This window comes from Tenrec ecaudatus, chromosome 14 (genome assembly GCF_050624435.1).
Source record: "Tenrec ecaudatus isolate mTenEca1 chromosome 14, mTenEca1.hap1, whole genome shotgun sequence".
NCBI classification, from domain to species: Eukaryota; Metazoa; Chordata; class Mammalia; order Afrosoricida; family Tenrecidae; genus Tenrec; species Tenrec ecaudatus.
Genome location: NC_134543.1, coordinates 45511831 through 45535364, shown reverse-complemented (window position 1 = coordinate 45535364; position 23534 = coordinate 45511831). Strand labels below are relative to the sequence as shown.

The following is a 23534-nucleotide window of genomic DNA, read 5'->3' as shown; positions in this document are numbered from 1 at the left end:
AACGAAATTCCTTTTAATACTTAAATCTATATTAGATTGCTATATGGCTTAGGTACACACAAATAATGCATCGTTCTCAAGAAAATAAGGCCCCAAATAACCATCTTCCATGGCCCTGCTCAATACCTCAATACCATGAAGTGCGCACTGAAGATGTGGGTGCTATTGTATGCAGTGTGGTGAGGCAGCCAGATGGTGCTCAGCTAGCAAAAAGAATAGTATCTGGGATCTTGCAGGCTTGTCTTAAAGCAGCCAGCCATCTACGTGGGGCATCAGCTAGGTCCACACGGAAAAAGCACACCGGCCTCTATATCCCAGGAATTGTAATGATAAAATCCAAACCATGAGCTTAAATTCTGAACCCCAGTGTTTAGAAGGCTTTGAATGACAGTGAAAGTCCCAAACCTATTAAATGGTACTCCGTGCAGATTAGCCACCAGTGAATCCCCTCGGCCTGTGGCCCAGCGATGGAAAAAGCCGCATTATCAGACAGTACATTGTAGGGGCTAACTGCAGCTGTAGGCAGGTCCAAATGTGACACCTTGTCACCGACCTCTCGATCCCATGTGTAATTATTCCAATTTTAAAATAATTTCTTTGTTTTCTATTAAAGTTTTCTATGTTTCATTCTGTCATGTGTGTTTTGTTTTGATCATACATTTTTCTGTATATGAAACCCAGGATAGCTAACACTATAGAGACAGCAACGGGATTAATAGTTATAAAGGACACAGCAGGGGAAGTTGGTGGAAAATGGGGAGCCAACAAGTAAAAGGAAGAGAAAATGGTCTGAGATTAATTGTGGTGATGGGATTGAATTATTAAAATACATGAAATGTTTTTTGTATGTTGGTGAAATGATTAAAAAATTGCTTTCTTAGAAGTAATTGTCTTTGTTTTCGTGTTCCATCATGTCTGTTTCACACCCTTGCAAGGTGGCGTGCTCTCAGCACATCGGACTCTCAGTCAGGCAACTTGAAGCTTCTGCCCAGCTCTATCTTTATATATTCCCAACACCCAATTAGACTTTAGCCTCTGGTAGCCACAAATGTTTGCTTATTAGAAGGAATCCACTGTGTGAGGAATGTCGCTTGTCTATTTCTCAGTGTGTGCACTTCGAGGTTCAGAGACTGGATCTTATCCAGCTTTGTAACCACAGCATCTGCCCTGTGCAAGGCACGGAAATGCTCAATATTCTGGAAGCTACTGCAAAAATCATTGTCAGGTCCTACAGGGGATGCAGTGACCCCTTTTACCCACAGGAGGGCAGAAGAGGGCAGTCAGAGCACTGGAAGCCTTTTACTCTATAGGGAAATGTCCTTTCATGGGTAAATAAATTCAATAAGGAACTTCAAACACTAGTAGATGGCAGGTGGCTCAAAAAAAGTTGAATAATTCGAAATGCTCATGTTTATTAGCCTCTCCACTAGGGTGACGGTGGATTTCAGGGAGCCAATGAATGCTCAATAGAATAGGGAAGACCCGAGGGTAATTGATGCCTTGAATTGTGGTGGCGAAGAGGATTGAGTCTACCACCAACTACCATAAGGATAATCCCTCTGCTTTAGAAGACGCACAACCAGAATGCTTCTTAGAAGTGAGGATGAAAAAAAAAAGAAGTGAGGATGGTGAGACTTCATCTCACGTACTTTGGACATGTTGTCAGAGGGACCGGTCCCTGGATGAAGAACATTATACTTGGTAGAGAGTTCGTGACAGAGAGGAAAACCATGTGTAGGAGAATTTTAAGAACACTTACCTGGAGCAAAGAATGTACAGATGTGCTTTACACAACTGATGTATGTATGGATTGTGATAAGAGTTGTATGAGTCCCTAATAAACCATTTTTTTAAAAAGAACATTTATCTGGAAAAACGTTTAAAATGAGAGGCAAAAAAAAAAAAAGAAAACACACTCATAAAAGAGTTAAAATGTAGCTATCAAGAAAACCCAGTTACCTGTGTGGAAGGAACAGGCCACCCAAAGCAGTCAACCCTGTAAATGGGCTCAGGGTTCGGATGTATATTTTTGATGTTATGTGGATAGATTTGCAGACTATTTAGTTGCATTTCTTTTTTCCTGGGGTCACCAGCTACTGTAGATAGTGGGAGGTTTTATGTTACCAAGGATTCTGAGAAGTTCTTTACCTAGTTCCTCAGACGACTTCCATTCTCGAAGTCCACTCAGCTTGCTAAGATTCCCTTGCAGCCAACTACCAATTCGTTCAATTTTTTCATCTCTTTCAGACAGCTTTTCTATTAGATCATTTATTTCTTGCATCATCTGTTTACCACTATCCATAAACACCTGGGGTGGGGTGGGGGTAGACAATTTTAACATATGAATATATTATAACAAAATAAAATCATTCTGACTTAGTAATAGCTCCTGTTCAAAACAAGAATATTATATATATGCCATATTAGAATCAACTCATTGCTGCTGGCCTAATTCCAACTCATAGAGATCCTGCCTCGGGTGTCTGAGGCTGCACATCTTCACAGAAGTAGACAGCTTCATCCCTCCCCCTACCCCCCTTTCCTGGAGCATCTGGTGGGTTTAAATTGCCAATTTGTGGTAAGCAGTCCAATGCTTACCCACCAGCACCACCAGAGCTGCACAATGGATGTGTATACACAACAAAATACTAACGTTCTATGAAAAACTCAAGCAAAGGAATTATCCAGTGAGCAGATTTCATGGACAGCGCACAGAACTCAAAAGCCCCCTGGGCAGGTGGGGGTGGTGGCCAGCTCACTCTCCAAGCAGCCCAGAACTGCAGAGGTGGGTCAGCCTGATTTACAGAGGAAGACAAATAACTTTGGAATGGGTCTGGATCTGATTCGTAAATCTATGTAAGTTCATCAACTGTTTGGGTCTTCGGCAACTTACTTAACTCTGTGAATCTCAGTAGCTTCCTCTGGAAAAAAAAGGCATTGCTAAAATCTTCCATATTCCATATCAACCAACCGGAAAGTGTTTATAAAGTAGCAGAGTCAGGACTTTAATCCCAGTCGACCTAACTCTAAAGGCATGGCAGTGGCTTTCATGACTGATAGAACTTGGATGAAAATGGAGTTTGGAATTGGCAGTTATGTTTTAAAACATAAAGTGCTCCTTTTGAACACTGAGGGGGAAATGGACATGCTCGCTTTAGCTGAAGTGGTGCAACAGGAGGAAGACAGATCCGGAAGTATTTTAATAGATGGTGGACACACCAATGCTCTCACCACCCCCAACCCTGATCCTCACCCTGTTAAGAAACAATTTTGATACTTATGGAATTAATATTTTTTAAAACTCACCTTAGTTGCAGCCTTAAATTCAGCCCACAATTTCATATATTTTTCTAAAATAAAGATTTGAGAAATGCAAAGATTACTGAGACAATCTGAACATTGCATTTGTCTTTCAGAGAGAGAGAGATTCTTATGTAAAAAATCCACTTCCTGAAATGGCAGGGTGACTGGGTCACTGTAATCAAGTAGAAAATGGGACAACATATAGTAATAAATGTGTCTGGATGCTGGAGAGTGGGTAGCAGAGGACTTGATACCTGAGGGAAGGGAAACAGAAGAAGTGACTCTTCCAACCACCCTTGCCCTCTGGAGGAGGCATTGCCGACCAGAGTGAATGGCGCACACTCTCAGCCAGAGCATGGCAGACTGACACTCAGCCACAGAAGTAGGTATCAAACATTAGCAAACTGAATCCAGCAATACACAAACCTGATAAGTCCTTGGCAAGTGAGTCCTTAGAAATGTACCCCCCCCCCATAAAAATAATAAAGTGATTAGATAAGCGAATCACAAGACGCTAGGTCAATTTGAAAAAGGGAATTAAAGGGGGAAAATAATGTAACTGGCAATAGTAAAAAATATCAAACACTTGGAGATAAATTAACCAAATATATGTAATACCTGTCACTTGTTATATAGGAAAGAGTTAACCTGGCAGCCTGGCTCGCTCATGCCCTGCTCCGGGGCTGGCGCTTTGCTGCCTCAAAAGAACTGAGTTGTTGGAATGTTCTCTCTGAGGAGAGTGCTTTCACAGGCCCGAGACCTTGAGCCATGTTGTATTAGCAAATGTCCAGATAATTTTTGCTGATAACGTGATTTACAGCAAATGTCTACTTTTTCTGGGGCTTGGAGCTTTAGCAACGGTGGTTACTCAACACCAGCGACGTCTGCCTATGCAACTGGCCCCAATATACACTGTGGATGTCCAAACCCAGGTGGGCATCCTTGGTTGGCAACACTTTGCATGTTGCTAGGAGAATTAAGCACACCTGTGTGGCTCCACTGGGAAAGGACAGCTGGGAGATTGAGCCTGGCTTCCTCTGGCCTTTACCCGAGGCCAGTTTTCCTTTCGGTGATTTTACTTACATGTGTCCTTCACCACAATATACCATAACCAGGAGCATAACAACTTGTAAGTTCTAGAATCCTTCTAGTGAATCACAGAACTAAAGTATAGTCTTGGAGGGTCCTGAGACAATATTACAAACTGAAGCACATTGCTGAGGGAAATGAAAGACGATCTAAATAAATATTAGTAGAGACCATGTTCTTGGATTAGACGACTTAATACTATTAAGATGTCAGTTATTCCAAGATGACTAATACATTCAACACAAACTCAATTAAGATTCCAATGGTCTTGAGTTTAAGAATGGAAGACAGATAGGTCAGAAGCAAGATGGTGTCCAGGTGGAATCACCTGCCCAGTGCTCCTGTTGCTAGACCAGAAAATTAAGAGGCAAGGAGCCAATTCTGGGAGATTGGGTGCTAAAAATAGATTAGGTGTGGTTCAGACGTGCCCCTGTGATTTCCACCCAGCAAGCAACTCAAGAACACACTGAAACGCTCTAAGCTCGCTAGGTCTGTCTGCAGGCTCCACTAAACCCTTGCTAGGTCCAACAGAACAGCACCTGCCACCCCTTCCTGCACCCAAAATACATGACCTGCAGCAAGCAGTGATTTTCCCAGGCTGCTGTCTAAAATGGCCCTGATCCCAGGCTCACAGAGAGCCTCTGAGAACTAACCACCAGACCGCACACTGAGTCCCTCTCTCTGCTATTCACCCTACGCCTGTAGTTCAGGAACAGAATGACTAGATGAGCCATCCCCTTCCCTGTCTCTCCAGCCCCACATCTGCCAGAGTGGGTAATGATAGATAATTAGATAATAATGTACATCGACTGAAGAACAGCTGGATGTTTACCTGTGACAGAACACGGTTCCCCAGAGCATAACTGGCAGGCGGTGCAGGATAGTGACAGGAGAGACGCAGGAGTGCAGCCGGGGGAGAATTCAGTTCCTGTCAGCCCCAAACCCACCCCGCTAATCCAATCCCCTTCCCTGAGGGACCGTGCAGCACACAGCCATGATTCCAGGGTACCCCACAAGCCCATTATAAAAAGGGGAAAAAAAATTTGAAACCAAAAACTGCTCTCAAATCCAGGCTGTGGTCCTTTATGGAACTTTGAATGTAAGCAGCCAGAACGCTGCCTTAGGACAAGGTTAAATCTAATCTCCAGGGCACAGCCTAGGACTTTAGCATAACAAAATGGGGAAATCAAACAGGTTCTGATAACTAACACCCAAGACAAAACCTGCCTCTATCAATCCTAGGCTCCACAGAGAGTCTTTAAAAGGCTGTAAATTGTGGCAAGACAGTCCAGACCAGGTCCGTGCCCATGCTGCAGTCCTACCTCAACCTGGCCAGTGGCAAACCTACAGTCACCTGCCTCAGCCCAGCCCAGTCACCTGCCTCAGCCCGTGGCCACTGAGTCACCATGGTACCCTGCCTACATAGCACCTCCACCATAGCGCACCACAGGTAGTCCTCAAAAACACTCTCTCCAGTCACAAAGCAAGAGAGCTCAGGGTCCCTGGGTGTCCAGAAACATGGTGTCCAGTTCCAAAATGACACACAAACAGCAACATACTTCAACATCCTCCTCAAGAAAACAAGAAAAACAAAACGCAGCAGCAGGGAAGTCTTGAACCTAACAACACTCGTAGTAGAATCAGACACTGATCTGTCACAGAAAGAAATCTTCAGAATGCTGTTTGGAATTATAGAGGATATGAGGGAAGCAACACAGAATAAGGATGCAATGATAGAGGAGATGAAATCCATGATAGACGGGATAAAGCCACAATAGAAGGGATGAAATCCATGCACTACAAGGATTAAAAGAACGAATGGATAAGGTAACAGAAGCAAAACACAAGCTCATGGACCTCACCAACTAGAAGACTAGAAGAGGCGGAAAATCTTAACAGCTACCTTGAGGACATTCAGGCAGACTTCAACAAATGGGAAAGATGGTCACACAAAATAACCAGAGGTGGAATAAAACCTGAGGTCAATGACAGATGCTACAAAGAGGAACAATATTTGAATGATTGTTCAACCAGAACAAGACCCCAGGAAGAAGCCAGCAGTTAAAGTATCAAGGGAATTTCTGGAAGCAAACTTCCCCATTGTAATGAATGAGAATCAGACATTCATACAGAAAGCAGAGAGCACACCAATTAGACTAAACCCCAGAAAGAACTCACCAAGGCAAATAATATTTAAAATATCCAACTTCAAAGAAAATTTAAGAGCAACAAGAATAAAAAGAGGTGGTCACATACAATGGTGTTCAGGTAAGAATATGCCCAGACCTAACAGTAGATACCATGAAGAGGAAGGCTAGAGTAGAGTAACATCTTCCGAAAGCGGAAAGAAAAAAATGCTAGCCCGAGAACCCTCTATCCTGCCAAGGACAAGGAAAAACTCAAAGATTTCAACAGCCTTTGTTTTTTTGGTAGAGATTAAAGTCCAATCCTGAATATTATATGGAAACCATAGGACCTAAAGTAGTCAAAATAATTAAAAAGGAGAAGCACAAAACGAAGGACTGAGCCTACACATTTCCAGACTTATTAGGAAGCCACAGTGCTCAGGAGAGTGTGGTATTGATGTAAAGGTAGTCCTTTAGAACAAAGAAATGCTGTCAGCTGATGCTGGATCAATTTGTGACTCATAGTGGCCCAAGTGACTAAGTATCATATTTTTATTAAAACAATGAGAATATTATATGGTTCTCTGCAAACAATACAACCCCTTCACAAGTTGATTTTCTATTTGAGCTATAAATATTATGTGTTGGTGGTGGGGTTGTGGTAGTGCATGTGTTGTTAATGTGATGTGTTGTATGTGAAAGATTATGGTATATCTTCCCCCACAGGGATTTTTAAGCTCTGATCTTTATGGAAGAGACAGCCAGGTCTTTCTCCCATAGAGTCACGGTGTGGGTTCAGACCAAGAGCCTTCAGAGTTAGCAGACAAGTGCTTGTTCATTACACCACCAAAGAGCTCCAACATAAAGAAATAAACTCACACATTTTTGTGGCACTTACATAATCTCCCGTCAACTTGAGTGAAGGGTTGGAGTCAATCCTGTCAATCAGGTCACAGCCTGTGATGCCTCTGTGTGGGTATGGCCTTCTCCTGAGGATTCTAGGAACTCCTGTCTTCTACCCTGGAGGCGGGACACACACTCTCTCTGCTATGCATTCTTGTTGAAAAGCCACATGGAGCCATGCTGATGGCAGCCCGAGCCCTGGAGCTGAAGGAGCCACATGGAAAGCCACACCAGCGCTTAGATGCTTCCACCAGACTTTCCATGGACTGACCTGTGATCCTCCTGCTTTGGGCATCGTTGCATGTGCCACATGAGTCTGTAGAAGACGCTATGGACTAGTATTGGACATATGGACTAATATCAGACTAATGACCTGATCTGGATTGGCCTGGTATGTTTTCTTAATATACAATTACTCGATTATAAAACTCTCTCTTACACACGAGTGTCTCTGGACTTGTTTCTCTTGTCCACCCAGTCTAACACAATTTTATTTTTGAAATACTCTTTGGCATAATCTAAGGATGAAAGATCTGTCCTTTAAATCCAATCCAGTCAACACAAAAAGTTGACTTGAACCAGAAGCCTCCCCACCCTCACCCCCACCCAAAATGGAAAGCAGATGAGAAAATCTTCAAGCCCTTGTGGTCGGCAAAAGGGACTTACAGCTGGACACCCCTTCCAGAGGGGTAGTGGGGAGGAGATGGGCCACTCAGGGTTCAGTGTAGCAACAATGAAACTCAAAACCTTCCTCTGGTTCCTGAACGCTTCCTCCCCTCCCAATCATCATGACCCCAATTCTACCTGGCGGACCTGGTTATACCAGAGGATGTACAGCGGTGCAGTGGGGATCTGGAGGCACAGGGAATCTAGGACGGACAAACCCCTCAACACCAGCGGTGGGAGTGGCGACACCAGGAGGGAAGGGCATGTAGAAAGGGAGAACTGATCTCGGAGATCTATGTGTAACCTCCTCTCTGGGAGATGGGCAATGGGGAGGCGGGTGAGGGGAGACGCCGGGGAGTGTAAGATAAGATATAATAATTATTTATAAACTATCAAGGGACCAGGGGTGGGATCGGGGAGGAAGGGGGATGGGGGGAAAAAAAGGGAAACCGAGCTGATTCCAGGAACCCAAGTGGAAGGTGAATTATGAGAGTGACGAGTGCAATGAATATATAAGGGTCCTTTGCTCAATTGATGTATGTACAGATTGTGATAAGAGCCTTATGAGCCCCAATAAAAAGATTTAAAAAGAAAAGAAAAGAAAATTATTAGGGCAAAGAATGTACAGATGTGCTTTATACAATTGATGTATGTATATGTATGGATTGTGATAAGAGTTGTATGAGTCCCTAATAAAACATTTAAAAAAAAAGACAAAAGGGACTTCACCCAAAAGTCTTCATCTGGATGGAAAAAATGTCATCATTAGAAAAATAAAAGTGCAATTACAGATTAGCAGATGCCTTGTTTCTAGAGGCTAGAAACAACACCTCTACCACGACGATAACATCACAAGAAAGAATCATGAACAAAACACATGACCAGACACTTGAACGATTCTGTTTTCTAAAGAGAGCCCCCCAAAAGTGTATGTCACATATTCCTCTCCTAACATGGTGCTGACATTCCTTCCACTGAGTGGAGGCTCTGTGTCCAGTCCCCTTGCACCTGGTGACTACCTCTGCCATTAGAAAATGGTGCAAGCAGCGTTCTGACTTTCAAGGCAAGACAAACCAAACCAAACCAAACAAAAAAACCCCCAAACCCTTGAACTTCCAATTTGTTCCTTTGGGAAGTTTGCTGTTGGGACCCTGCAGCCCAAGCAGATACATAGAGAGGCCAGTGGTCCTTCCTGAATCCAACTGAGTGTCAGCATCCACATCAGATATGTGAATAAGTGAGTCACTTGCTGATTTCGGCCTCCAGTTGTTGAATTACCTCCAGCCTTCAGGTTGCCCCAACTAAGGCCACAGAGAACATACATGAACTTTGAATTCATGCAATTTCTGTCCAAATTGACAACTCCTGAGTAAAATAAATGACCTGTCTGAAGACTTTTGATTTGTGACATTTCTAATCCTGCTATAAATGATTGATTCAAGACACTTTGTAAAAGACTAAAGTGCATACAAAAAGGTGCTTGATATTAATCATCATGATAATGCAAATTAAAGCCACTATGGAATACCACTATCTATCTAATGAAGTGGCTAAGATTGAAAGGAAAGAATGGACAATATTACATGTTACTGAAAGCGTGGAGTAATGGGAATTCTCATCTGAGTACATTGTTTAATGGGATGATAAATTTGTACAACCACTTGGGCAAACTGGCAGTTCTTACAAAATTAAACATACTAATCATAGAACCCAACAATCCCATTTCCAGGTATTCCTCCAAGAGAATTGGAAACATTATCTCCATGGACAACCAGAAATAAACAAACAGAACAAACAGACGTCTGATAGGCAGACAGGCTACACAGACCCTCTCTATCAAAACCATCAGAGACTAATTGAAACAGATGTGAATGATGATCCTGGAATCCTGAACTTCAGAAAACAGGGTTAAAAAAAAGATTGAATACTGAATTGGAGAAGCTGAACAAAAGTGATAAGAGAGGAAAGAGATGGGTAAATTGTTCACTGGCCTGATAGGGCACTGTCTCAGCACTCAACTGGGGCAGCAACCTCAGCACAAGCACACTCTCATGGCTGGCAACTGTGAGCAAGGTGGGCTCCTCCTCTGCTCCTTGCACCCTCCTGGTGATGAGAAGCATGGCCAGCCCCTCGCCTCTTCCACCCAGTGGCCAGTAACACGTATCCTGCACAGTCCCTTCCCTCTGGTCCCCAAAACCTCCCTTCCAGGAACAAGCACCCTGATCTTAGCCGCCCTCTGAGCCTGCACAAATTACTTACTGATCAGGTGTCCTGACGCCAGCCAACATCTAGGTTGGCAGGAATTCCATCTAGAATTGGGTATTCCACCCTCTCACCCCCTTCCCCTCTTACTCATGAATTCTTTGGCTAGCAGAGAGTGCAAACCCATTCAGGGTGTCCTGCCTCACCCAGGTTTCTCCGTCGAGGCCCTGCCCTGCTGTTCTCTTTTGTTTGTTTGTCAGCCCTTTTCTTTTCCTCTTCCCTTGTTTTCATCCTTCCTTCTTCCTTCAGTTTCTCTTAGCTATGTGCATTCTTTCTCCTCTTTTCATTTTTACCAATCAAAAAAGAGCAAGAGTAGCAATATTAATTTCTAATAAAATAGACTTTAAGGCAAACTCCAGCATAAATGGCAAAGAAAGCCATTATATAATGATTAAAGGGTCCGCTGAGTAAGATGACAGAGTCATAATAGATTTGTTCACGACCCAATGTAATTACATAAACTGTAAGAGAAGTACATAAACTCTGACAGAAGCGAAGAGAGAAACAGATGACTTTATAATAATAGTAGGAGACTTTAATAAACTACTTCTGATAAAGAACAGAACTAGAAAGTAGCAAAATGCAACAAAGACAGAAAAACTAAACAGCACAATTAGCCAACTTGACCTCATGGACAGACATAGAACAACCAATAGCAATGCAGTGTATTCTACTGTAGTGTACGTAGCACCTTCTCTCCAGAATAGACTATAAGCTAGGCCACAGGGTAAACCTCAATATAATTTAAAACATTGAAATATTATTAAGCATTTTCTCAGACCACACACAGCAAAATAGAAGTAGAAATTAATAGGAAGCGCAAAGGAAAAAATAAAATACATAGCAATGTACTAAGACCTGCTTAAAAGTTCTAGGTCATAGGGGAAATTAAAATATGAAGTAAAACTTCCTTGAGTGAAATGAAAACAAAAACACAATATACCGAAACCATTGGTAACAAGCAAGCACAGTGCTCAGGAGGCAATTTATAGCAATAAACGCCCCTCCCCAAATAACCATTGCCAACCACTTAACCCAATATCTCTAATAAGACAAGACCGCAAAATAAGTCTGCAATCACCAGAAGAAAGGAAAAATTAAAGATTAGAGCAGAAATAAGTGAAACAGAAAAACAATAGAAAATCAGCCAAACAAAGATGGTTCTTTGAAAGGATTTACAAAATATGCACCCCCGCAAATCTAACAGGAAAATAAGGAGACGACGCAATTAACACAGATGAGCATTGAAACGGGACATGTCACAACAGAAGCAACAGAAATAAAAAAAGATAATAACGGACTACTCCAACAAATTAGAAGAAATGGAGAAATTTCTGGAAATGTCCCAGCACTGCCAGCCTAAACTAATGGAATGAACTAGAAAATCTGAACAGAACCATAATAAAAGATGAAATTAATCAGGTCATTAACTATGCCCCCTTCCCCCATCCCCAAATAAAACACCTCGGAAATGAAAAATACTTGCAAACCAAAGTTGATAGCAGCTTCGTTCATACTACTTACAAACTGGAAACAATCCAAATGTCCTGCAGTAGTGAATGTGTAGAATACAGCTGCAAGAAGGAACAAACTAATGATAACCTATATGTTAGTCTGGGTGCTTATAGAAACAAATCCACAGAAACTCATGTATAAAAGAGAGTTTTATATAAAGGTTAAGTGCACATCAAGAAAACATCCCAACCAGTGCTGCCCAAGCCCACAAGTCCAACATTCACCCATTAACCCATACATCCAACACCAATCCACAAAGTCTTCCTCCATCTCACAAAACTGACGCAATGATGCTGGAGGAAAGCCAAGTCAGTGAATGTGTAAGCATCTCAGCGCTGGCAGGGGTCTCCATATGGCTATTCCAGCACCCAGGCCTGCATCGGGGTAGGTCCATGTGGCTTCTCCTCAGGAATGTCTTGCGGGGAGTGAGCCATGCCAGCTAAAGCAGGGCACTGGCTAAGGGAACTGCACCCTGGTCCGACCATAAGAAAGCAAGAGACCTGAGTACTGGAAACATGAGGCTCACCGAGCCATTTATCCCTCCGCCTTTCAATTAACCCCACCTGTGTTTATCGGCCAGGTTCGTACAATAAACTAACTACCTCAACCTACAACAGCACAGGAGACTCTTATGAAAGAAGCCAGGTAACAAGGGATGCTTCCTCTACCACTGCAGGTAAATCTATAAGGACCAAATGCAAACAGATGGTTTCCAGGAATTGAAGGTGGGGTGGAGATCAACTGCAAAGGGACTCAAAAGTAATTCTCAGGTGATGAAAATGTTCTGTATCTTGTTTATGGTAACTATGGTTACAGCACATTTGTCAAAACATTGAACTATGTACTTAAAGTTGGTTTGTTTTACTCTATGCAAATAGGTAAAATCGATGAAAAGAAACAAATAAATAAACCTTTTACTCTTCTATGTGAAGCTCTCCCGTGCCACGTTACTTACTGTGCTGAACTATCATGGTCCAAGACTGGTCACCTGACGCACGGGCGAGTCCTTCTCCTCGTGCTTTGTATCCCTCGGTCTTTTTCTTCAGGCATGAAATATACTGGAAATTAAAGATATTGGATTGCCTTCAGAGATCAACTACTATAATTATTCCTGTCATCATTCAGCAAACATTTCTGGAGTCTATTCTGGGCAGCTACTGTTTGAGTTGCAGGGATTACAACAGTGAGCAAAATACACCCTCCTTCGGCTTACATTTGAGTGAGTGAGATGGAAGATTCTACTCCCTACGAAACATTTTACCATCCCAAGAAAGAAGAGAACATTTTAGACCTAATTTTCCACTGGGAAAAAAATCATTTTAAAGTCTTCTGCCCTTTTTTATTGTTTCAGCAACAAAAATGTGTCTTGTGCAAAATGTGTGTGTAGTCACTGCCACAAAGTAGTACTATGGCCGGAGTGGAGGTCAGTCTTACGACCTCAGAGAGATAGATGAGTTACAGGATCAAGAGATTCCATGGATTCGTTCACTTGAGTCAGATGCATCACTGGGTTAGATGATGTGTTAGCAGTGGCTTTGATGAGAGTGGTGTTTTCAGTCTAAAGGGCGTGGCTTTGTGTTTCAACCTGACAATGTTTCTGATAGACTCCATGGCCTGAGCCCACTATAACATGGGTGGGAGAGTCTTTTTGCTTTTTAGTAAATATTTAATAGATGCAACTTCCTGCAAATGCCCTCATTACTCATGGTCAGTTTGAGATTTGCCTATGATTTTAAAACTAGTATTACTGACTTCAGAAACACAGAATCCATAAAGCTGTGTTCAGTTGAAAATCAAGCTGTTCTGTTCTTCATTTGCCTTTAAAACTTTGCAAAGTTACACAACAAAACATTATCTAACACACATGGATGCACATGAAATCTGAAATCTTAGTGAACCTGTGGATCGCACCAATGCCAAGTTCCTGGTTTTGATATTGCACTCTAGTTACATAAGATGCTACCACTACAGGGGACTGGGTGAAAAGTACAAGGAATCCCTCTGCTTGTATCATTATTTTCAACAAAAAGGTTTTTTAATCATCAGAAATGCAAAGACTGCCCATTAAAATTATCTTCTAAAAAATTCACTTTGCTTTCGATATTCACAAGTTGGAGGGAATGGTGTTGTCATTTTGAAGCGCTCACATCTCAACTTGTAGCAGAGGGGAGTAGTTCTTACCTATGTGTAGGGAAATGTCTGCACATTAGTCTGGTTTCACAGAAGGTCCATACACAAGACAGACTTTGTGTAAGTTTCTCTCTTTCATTTAATGTTGGTGTGACCCAGGATACTGCTTACCACAAAGCAAAGGCCCCGGTGCCATTGAGTTGCCTCCAAGTCCTAGAGACCCGCCGCAGGCTTCTGAGACTGTAACTCGTTAAGGGAATAGCCGGCCTCATCTTTCTCCCTTGGAGCACAAGGAGGGGGCGACCTGCCTCCCTTGCAGTCAGTAGCCCAACACAACCCCCCAGGACATTTTGGACATAATTTTCTACTGAAAAAAATAATTTTAAAGTCTTCTGCCCTTTTTATTGTTTAATTTTCTTCTTCCCAAAAGAAGAACATTCTCAGCATATCTTAAATTGAAAGAACTCAAGAAAAAAACTCAAGCCTGGAGTTGTCATATTGAATGAGTATATGGGCAAAATATTGAGTGATGCACGGAGAGTCCAAAGAAGATGGAGAGAATACAAAAAGTCATGGTACCCAAAAGAACTAGTCGACAGTAGTTCTACCATCTCAGGAGGTAGCATATAAGCAAGAGCCAGTGGTTCTGAAGGGAGATGTTCAAGCTGCACTAAGAGCATTAGCCAATCAGAGGACCTCGGGAGTTGCTGGAACACCAATTGAAACGTGTCAGCGAGCTTATTAAGCACTGGAAGCACTCACTCGTCTCTGCCAGGAAATTTTGAAGACAGTTACTTAGCCAACTGACTGGAAGAGATCTATGTTTGTACTCATTCCAAAGAAAGGTGACCCAACAGCATGTACGAATTATAGAACAATGTGAGTAATATCACATGCAAGTAAAATTTTGCTGAAGGTCATCCAACAACGGTTGTTGCAGTGCCTTGTCGGTGCTGCCAGTGGTTCCAGTCCAGATTGAGAAGAGGACGTGGAATAAAGGATGCATTTTTTTATGTCAGACGGGTCTTGGCTGAAAGAGAACACCAGAAAGATGTTTACTTGTGTTTTATTGACGATGCCAAGTCATTCAACTGTGTGGATCATAACAAACTACAGATAGTCTTGAGAAGGATGAGAGTTTGTACTCATTTGGAATTTGCACCTAAATCAAGCAGCAGTTATCTGAACAGAACAGTAGAATACTGATGCCACATGTTTTAAAGCCAAGAGAGGTTCTATCAGGGTCCCATCCTCTCACCACACTCATTCAATATGGATGCTCAGCAAATAATTGGATAAATTGGAGTATATGAAGAAAAATTTGTCATCAGAATTGGAAGAAGGCTTACTAACAAGCGGCAACGTGCAGATGACACAAACTTGCTCGCTGAAAGTGAGGACCTGAAGAACTGCTATTGAAGATCAAGGATTAAAGCCTTCAGTGTGGATTACACTTTCCTGAAAGAAAACCCAAATCCTCACAATTCAGGCCAATAGGTGATATCATGATAAATGGAGAAAAGATCGAAGTTGTTAAGGATTTCATCTATCTTTGATCCACAATTAATGCGCATGGAAGTGGCAGTCAAGACATCAAAGAACACATTGCATCAGGCAAATGTGCTGGACAAGTCCTCTTTAAAATGTGGACAAGCAAGGCTGTTACTTAGAGGACCCAGGCGCCTCTAACCCAAGCCATGGTATTTTCAATGGCCTCATATGGATGTAGACATTGGAAATTGAATAAGGAAAACCAAAGAAGAATCAATGTATTTGAATTATGGTGCTGGTCATGAATATTGACAGTAGTATGGACCGCCAAAAGAACCAACAAGTCTGTCTTGGAAAAGTACAGCCAGAATGCTCCGTAGAGGCAAGGATGGCGAGACTTGATCTCACGTACTTTGGGCAAGTTGTCAGGAGAGATCAGTACCTGGAGAAAGACATGATGCTTGGTAAAGCAGAGGGGCAGTGAAAAAGAAGGCGACCCCAGGCAAGATGGATTGACCCAGTGGCTGCAACAACGGATTCACAATAAGAACATTTGTGAGGATGGGATAGGATTGGGCAGTGTTTTGCTCTGTTGTATATGAGGCGGCTATGAGTAGGAACCAACTACCCGGCTCCTAACACCAGCAATGTGGAACCACAGGCATATATGCAATTGGACCTGAATGTGGAAAGTCAGACTGTTATTAAGCAAATAAATGTTATGTGGCACATATCTGTATTTCTTCAATATCATTTTAATATCTGTATGGTTAGCAGTAATGTGTATTCTTTCAAATTTGATTCTACAGAAAAAGGTCTGGACTCTCACCTCTTGGGGAAAAATAAGCTCAGAACTGAATGAACTCCATAGGTCCTAATAATAAAACAACCTAAGTGCGCTCCCCCCAGCCCCCGGGCATGAAAGCTGTGTGCTTGCTAGTCGACGCCACTGGATGCCCAATTCTTAACATTTAGGATTTGGCTACTTTTTGAACGTAATTTATGCTCGATCCATCAAAAACAATTTCCCTGAAGAGCTATTCTCTCCTCTGCTCTCATAAGTACTGTAGGCCTAGGTGATCAACCAGAACCCATTCGCAAAGTGACATGCCCTTGAACTTACTGCTTTTAATTTTTCATTTTCTGTGAGCAAGAGTTCCGTTATAAAGTCGTGGGCATAGATTTCATTCTCTAAGTTCTTTAGAAATTCAAAGTGTTCCTTGAGTTTAGTGCTTTCTTGCTCTCGTAAATATTGTACATCTCTCTTCACCATATCCTGTTCAAACATAAGATCCACAGTGAACTCACAGAGGTCAACAAACAGAACGTGAATGAGCAGGTCTACATCGTCTGGGCCACATTCAGAGAGGATTTCTAACTCATTCCAGAAGTGTCTGATAGAGGCTATGGACATCTTCTCCCCAGAATATCTTCTCATTCATTCCCCAGGCTGGTTCCTAGAGACTGATCATGGAGTCTTGGAAAGGGATCCGTGAACACAGAGTAAACGACTCCAGGGACTGAGGCAATTAAGGAAATAGACTATACTTTGATATACAAACAACTGGCCAAATCAGGAAGAAAGCGGTCAGTGTATTGTGATTTTTGTCACAGAAAATTTTAACATTCATTAAAGGAGGAAGAAGATGGAAGAAGGTATCAGAATTCTCTAGCAAGCTATTCAATCCTCCGTTATCATATGTTATAAACCATGCTCTTTATTTACCATATATTATACACTAGTAATCTCATATTAAGACAACAGAACTGTATATGAATTAAACTCATAAATTTCTCCTATTTCTCCCAACAACGTGTTAAAGGTGATCTTTGATATTAATGTCTCTCCAGCAATAGGATGGTGCCACTTTGGATTAGCCACTAGTTATCTCTGTCTCTTAGGAGTTTCACAGAACCAAAGATCTGAGAGGAGTCATAGAAAGCATAATCCAATCTCTTTGCCTTATGAAAACAGAAACTGAGCACCCCAAAAACTAAGGAATTTCCATGGTTACAGTTGGTCAGTTCTAGAGTCTACGTCTACACACCTGCCATGTGTACCCCTCTACATGTATGCACGTGCATATTTGCATTTCTATATGACTTAAAATTTAAAACATTAGTGTTAAAAGGGTAAAGTAGATGTGAGTTTCCTAAGAACTCCAATAGCGCCAGGTAACTAGAATATCACTATCTGGAGGTGCCAGTATTCTAAGCAAAGAAAGAACAAGAATGCATTGACTGATTACCATTTGGCGAATGTATCTTGAAAAATCTCTTGTTAACTGAGAAATATTATTACTTAATAAATTCTCATCATTCTTTTGCGCTGTAAAAAAGAGAGAGGAAAAAATAACTACCTTCAGAGTGCTTTATTAAAAAATTAAATTAAGCCATTGCCTGATTGTCATGGTCATGTTACAAGACAAATAGCAAAAATGAGCACCCGGGTGTCTAACTCCTTGGAAGCAACCCTTTTAAAATGCATTTTGATTTCTTTTGCGACTTACCTCCATTTTCTTAAACTAGTTCTTGCTTTGTATTTTAAGACATTTCAATTGACTTTCCAATACGTTGTTGTTAGATGCCATGGAGTCGGCTCTGACTCATCGAGACCCTGTGCACAACAGAAGAAACACGGCCTGGTCCTGCCCATCCTCACCGTCGCTACTCTGTTTGAGTCCTTTGTTGTAGCGACTGTGTCGACCCATCTTGTCAAGGGTCTCCCTTTCTTGTTCACTGCCTCTCCACTTTACCAAGCATAATGCCTTTTTCCATGGGCTGGTTTCTCTTGATAACATATCCAAAGTATGTGGGATGGAGTCTTGCCATCGTTTCTTCAAAGGAGCATTCTGGCTACACTTCTTCCAGGACAGATTGTTCTCTGACAGTCCATGTCACTTTCAATATTCTTTGCCAAACCAATTCTTGGATCTTCCTTATTCAATGGCCACTTTCCACATGCACATGAGGCTGTACCGAACGGATTAGTCACAAAACAAGGAGCCACGGTGTGAAGGAATGCCAATTAAAATGTTACAGCAAGATGATGAAGCACTGGAATCACCAGCTTGCCTCTGCCAAGAAATTTGTAAGATTGCTACCTGGACAACTGACTGGAAGAGATCAATATTTGTCCCGATTCTGAGGAAAGATGACTCAATGGAATGCATAAATTATAGAAAAATAGTTGATAACATGTGCAAGCAAAATTGTGCTGAAGATCACCCAGCAATGGTTGCAGCAGTACATTGACAGGGAGCTGTCAGGAATTAAGACCAGATTCAGAAGAGAACAATGGAGTAAGGACTATCATTGCTGATGTTAGATGGTTCTTGGCTTAAAGCAGAAAGATGTTTACTTTTGTTTTATTGCCGACACAAAGGTTTTGACAGTGTGGATCATAACTAACATTCACAATCGAAATCATGGATGGGCTTGAGAAGAATGGGGATTCCAGAACACGTCACTGTGCTCACAGGAAACCTGAACCTGGATCAAGAGGTCGTTATGGAACTAGAACAGGAGAGGACTGCATGGGTTACAATTAGGAAAGAGGTGAGTCAGCATCTGTCCTATCACCACACTGACTCAATCTGCGTGCTGAGCAAAGAATCATGGAAGCTGCACTATATGAAGAAGCAAACTGAATCAGGATTAAAGAAAGGCTTTTTAAAAAATCATTTGATTGGGGCTCGTACAACTCTTATCACAATCGACACATTCATCATGTCAAACACATTTGTACATTTGTTGCCATCATCATTTTCAAAACATTTCTTTCTATTTGATTCCTTGGTATCAGCGTCTCATTTTTCCCCTCCCTCCCCCACTCTCCCTCCCTCATGAATCCTTGATAATTTATACATTATTTTTTCATGTCTTACACTGACCGATGCTTCCCTTCACCCACTTTTCTGTTGTCCATCCCCCTGGGAAGGGTTTATATATAGATCATTGTGATCAGTTCCCCTTTCTCCACCCACTTTCCCCTTACCCTCCTGGTATGGCTACTCTCAATATTGGTCCTGGAGGGTTGGTCTGTCCTTGATACCCTGTGTTTCCAGCTCTTATCTGTACCTATGTACATGCTCTGGTCTAGCCAGATTTGTGAGGTAAAATTGGGGTCATGGTAGTGGCAGGGGGAAGGAAGCATTAAAGAAGTAGAGGAAAGTTGTATGTTTCATCGGTGCTATACTGCACCCTGACTGGCTCATTTCGTCCTTGTGACCCTTCTGTAAGGAGATGTCCAATTGCCTACAGATGGGCTTTGGGTCTGCATTCTGTACTTCCCCTCATTCACAATGATATGGTATTTTGTTTGGGGTCTTTGATGTCTGATACCTAATCCTATCAACACCTTGTGATCACACAGGCTGGTATGCTTCTTCCATGCAGGCTTTGTTGATTCTCAGTAGATGGCCACTTGTTTATCTTCAAGCCTTTAAGACCCCAGATGCCATATCTTTTGATAGCTGGACACCATCGGCTTTCTTCACCACATTTACTTATGCACCCACTTTGTCTTCAGCAATCATGTCTGGAAGGTGAGCATCATGGAATGTCAGGTTAAGAGAACAAAGTGTTCTAGTATTGAGGGGGTACTCTAGTAGATACCCAATGTCCAGCTGCTACCTTAATACTAAACCTATAAATATATGTACATAGATCTATTTCCCCATCACATATAAATATATTTACATATGTACATGCCTGCATTTAGACCTCTATAAATGCCCTTTGCCTCCTAGTTCTTTCCTCTATTTCCTTTTACTTTCCTCTTGTCCCACTATCATGCTCAGCCTTCATTTGAGTTTCAGTGATTCAGTTACATTGACCTTGATCAAGCCCTGCCAGGCCTCTCTACACCCTCCTCACCATCAATTTTTAAATCACTTGTTGTACCCTTGTCCATGGGTTTGAAAATACCCACTTCCTTTCCCTCTCCTTCCTCTCTCCTATGTCCCCCTGGAACCGTTGAACCTGTTGTTTTCTCCTCCAGATTGTTTATCCCACTTATCTTACCTAGATAGACCTGCAGAGATAATAATATGCACAAAAACAAGAAGGGAAAAACAAAGCAACAAAAGACCAACACAAAACCAACAACCGAAAAAAAAAAAAGAGGCTATAAATAGTTCAAGATCTGCTTGTTGACCTTTAAGACTGTTTTCCCGGTTGAGTATGATGGGGTGCCATACCCTGGCCCCAAAGTCTACTTTTGATATTCCCTGGGGACTTCCTTGCTGTTCTGTTGCATGCCCTCAGATCGGGTGCAATTCCTGCACTGTGTCTCCAGCGTTATCCCCCATAGCACTATGGGTTAGTGAGGGTCATCATGCAGATGACAGAACCTCGCTTGCTGAGACTGAGGAGAAATGGAAGCACTTGCTGATGGAAATCAAGAATGGTAGCCTTCGATATGGATTACAATTTAATGTAAAGAAAATCCAAATCCTCACGACTAGACCAACAGGTAACATCATGATAAATAGAAAAGGTGGAAGTTGTCAACGATTGTGTCCTGCTTGGATCCACAATTAATGCTCATGAAAACAGCAGTCAAGAGATCAAAGGGCAGATTGCATTGGGCAAATCTGCTAGACATGACCTCTTTAAAGTGTTGGCAAACAAGCAGTACTTTGAGCACTGAGGAGCACATGGCACAAGGCCTACTATTTTCCATTGCTTTCTGTGCTTGTGGAAGTTGGACATTCCATAAGGAAGACTGAAGAGGACTCTCAGTATGCTAGAGGAGGATTCAGCACATGGATGCCCATCAGGCAGCTAACAGCAACTTCTATCTTCTTTCCTCGATGCACACCACCCTGACACTCTCAGAACCTCACATTTCCTCATTTGAACCTCACCAGAAAGTTGGACATTGGGTATAAATCAATTTAAACTGGGTTGATCATTAAAGCGAGGAATGAGTGTAGCAACTGTGAGTTTTTCTATTTTCTGAAGAACATCGCTCTGATGTTCTCTTTCCTTCTCTGTGCTTTTTAAAGGATCTTCTCTCTTTTCTATACCTGTGAAAATCAAGAAATGATACATTGCTTGCTTTCATACTCCTGTGTTTCTCACAGCCTCTATCTAGTATAAGAAGGGGTCGGAGGAAAAGTTGCAAATGTAGAACACTGAGACAAGAAGACCTAAGTAGCTGAAGCCCAATAAAATCAATCTAAGTATAAATCTGACAAAAAGCCAAAAATCAACTAAGGCATGAGATTTAGACAGAATGCCCAGGTACTTACACTTATAATATTTTTATATTCTTAAAAATCCACCACCCTTGGCAAAAATCCCTCTTCACCTTTGAATGTTTGTGCATCTCACTTTTGAATATATTGAGTTCTCAAATGCCTTTCTCGTTTTGGCACTCGCAGTTTTAATTTCTGCCCCATATTTATCTTTGCTAGTCAGCGGCCATCTCTGTTCTTGTTCTAGAATTTCTTTATTCTTTCTGTAACGTCAGGTACTAGTCTTCAAATTCATGTGTTACTTCTTTCGTCTTTTGGAAGACAGAAGGTCTAGAAGTTCCTGCTTTAAGTCCTGTAAGAGACTCCTTGCATACTGATCCTCCAATTTCCCAGCTGCTGAGCAAGGCTCAAACCTTTATGACAATTCTAGGTCTTTGGGTCTTGGGTACAGACAAGAATTGGATAGTCACATTTTTCTGGAGGATGGTCGATTTACTCAAAAGATCTCCTAGGGGAAATCATTATTTTTATATCAAACATACATATAGTTATGCTATGGAATAGAATACAAAATGCGCACATTTTCAGAGACATAGCAACACCTCTACTGTAGCCCCCAGCTCTGAGACAAGCTCTTACCTACTTCGGCATTAGTGGTAGGCTAATGAAAAAAACTTCAGGGAGCATTTACTTAGTGAAGGATTAATCTCATGATTGGAAGTTGGAATTTAATTCAAAAATTCACAGTAAGAAATTTTTAAAAATGAAAGCTTCATATGGTAGCACATAAGAGTTTCTTTGCTCTGCCTTTAACCCAATCTGGAGAGAAAGAAGGTAAAATTGTTGATCCACTCACACTTTTCAGCAGATATTTTCCAAGAGGAGGTCAAAAGAGTTGACAATGACAATAATAAGATGGCACCATAGAAGAGACGAAATTAATATGCAATGAAAATATTAAAGGTGACAGGTAGTGGGAAATTTTAGATGAATTTCACCTTTGGCTAGTAGAGTGATGGCCAGCTTTGGATCAGAAGGCAGCTGGAAACTCCTCACTTGGGATTTAAATCAATTACTAGCGATGTCATAAACCCCAAACCAACCTCACTGCCATCCAGTTGATACTGACGCAAGTGACCCTGCAGGACAAGCTGGAGATGCCCCGCGAGCTCCCGAGACTACCTGTAACACACTGCAAAGCCCCAGCCCGCCTCTCATGTAGCTGCTACTGGTTTTGAACTGTTTGCCTTGCAGGTCGCAGCTGGATTGGTAGCCACTCTGCCACAGGGCTCCTTAATTACTTAATACCTACCTGTAATAATATTGACCAGTTCTTGAAACCTTTTGCATTTTACCAAATACATTTCTTCTGCCACATACAGTTGTGGACGGTACTCAATTTGTAGCTCGTCTTCCTTCTCTCTGTTGATTTGCGCTTCCTTAACAAATTGATCCTTTAAAGAAAATAAAATTGTGAGGGGCTTTGTTGTTTTTGTTTAGAATTTACAAAATCCTGTGCAGAAGAACAAAGTTATTTGAGGGGCAAGCACGCTCGGTCTTTTTCGCCTATCCCGAGGTGTGTAGAAAGATATCCGGCACATCAACAAAACATCTAGTGGGTTGATTCTGATTCATGGCAAGTCCATGTGTGTCAGGGAAGAATCGTGTTCTTGATTTTATGGAAGTGGCTTGGCCGGCCTTTCTTGCAAAGCACCTGTGTGTACTTGAACTGCAGTCTTTGGGTTTATAGTCAACTACGTAGCCATTCACAGCACTCAAGGACTTCATCTGGCACATGCTCGGTGGCTCATACAGATGCACTGGCTGCCTCAATAATTCACTAACA

At 41.9% G+C, this 23534-nt stretch overlaps 1 protein-coding gene across 1 annotated transcript in view; it reads right to left on the bottom strand.

The window, feature by feature from the left end:
* The window catches only part of CCDC175 (coiled-coil domain containing 175), a 69604-nt gene that overhangs the window by 3535 nt on the left and 42535 nt on the right, over positions 1-23534 (bottom strand). The window contains exons 14-19 of the mRNA XM_075530705.1: positions 23001-23142; positions 17735-17814; positions 16609-16761; positions 12820-12922; positions 3307-3350; positions 2149-2308 (exon numbers count right to left, since the gene is read on the bottom strand). Coding sequence (XP_075386820.1) covers positions 2149-2308; positions 3307-3350; positions 12820-12922; positions 16609-16761; positions 17735-17814; positions 23001-23142 — 682 coding nt within the window. The remainder of the gene's footprint in view (positions 1-2148; positions 2309-3306; positions 3351-12819; positions 12923-16608; positions 16762-17734; positions 17815-23000; positions 23143-23534) is intronic.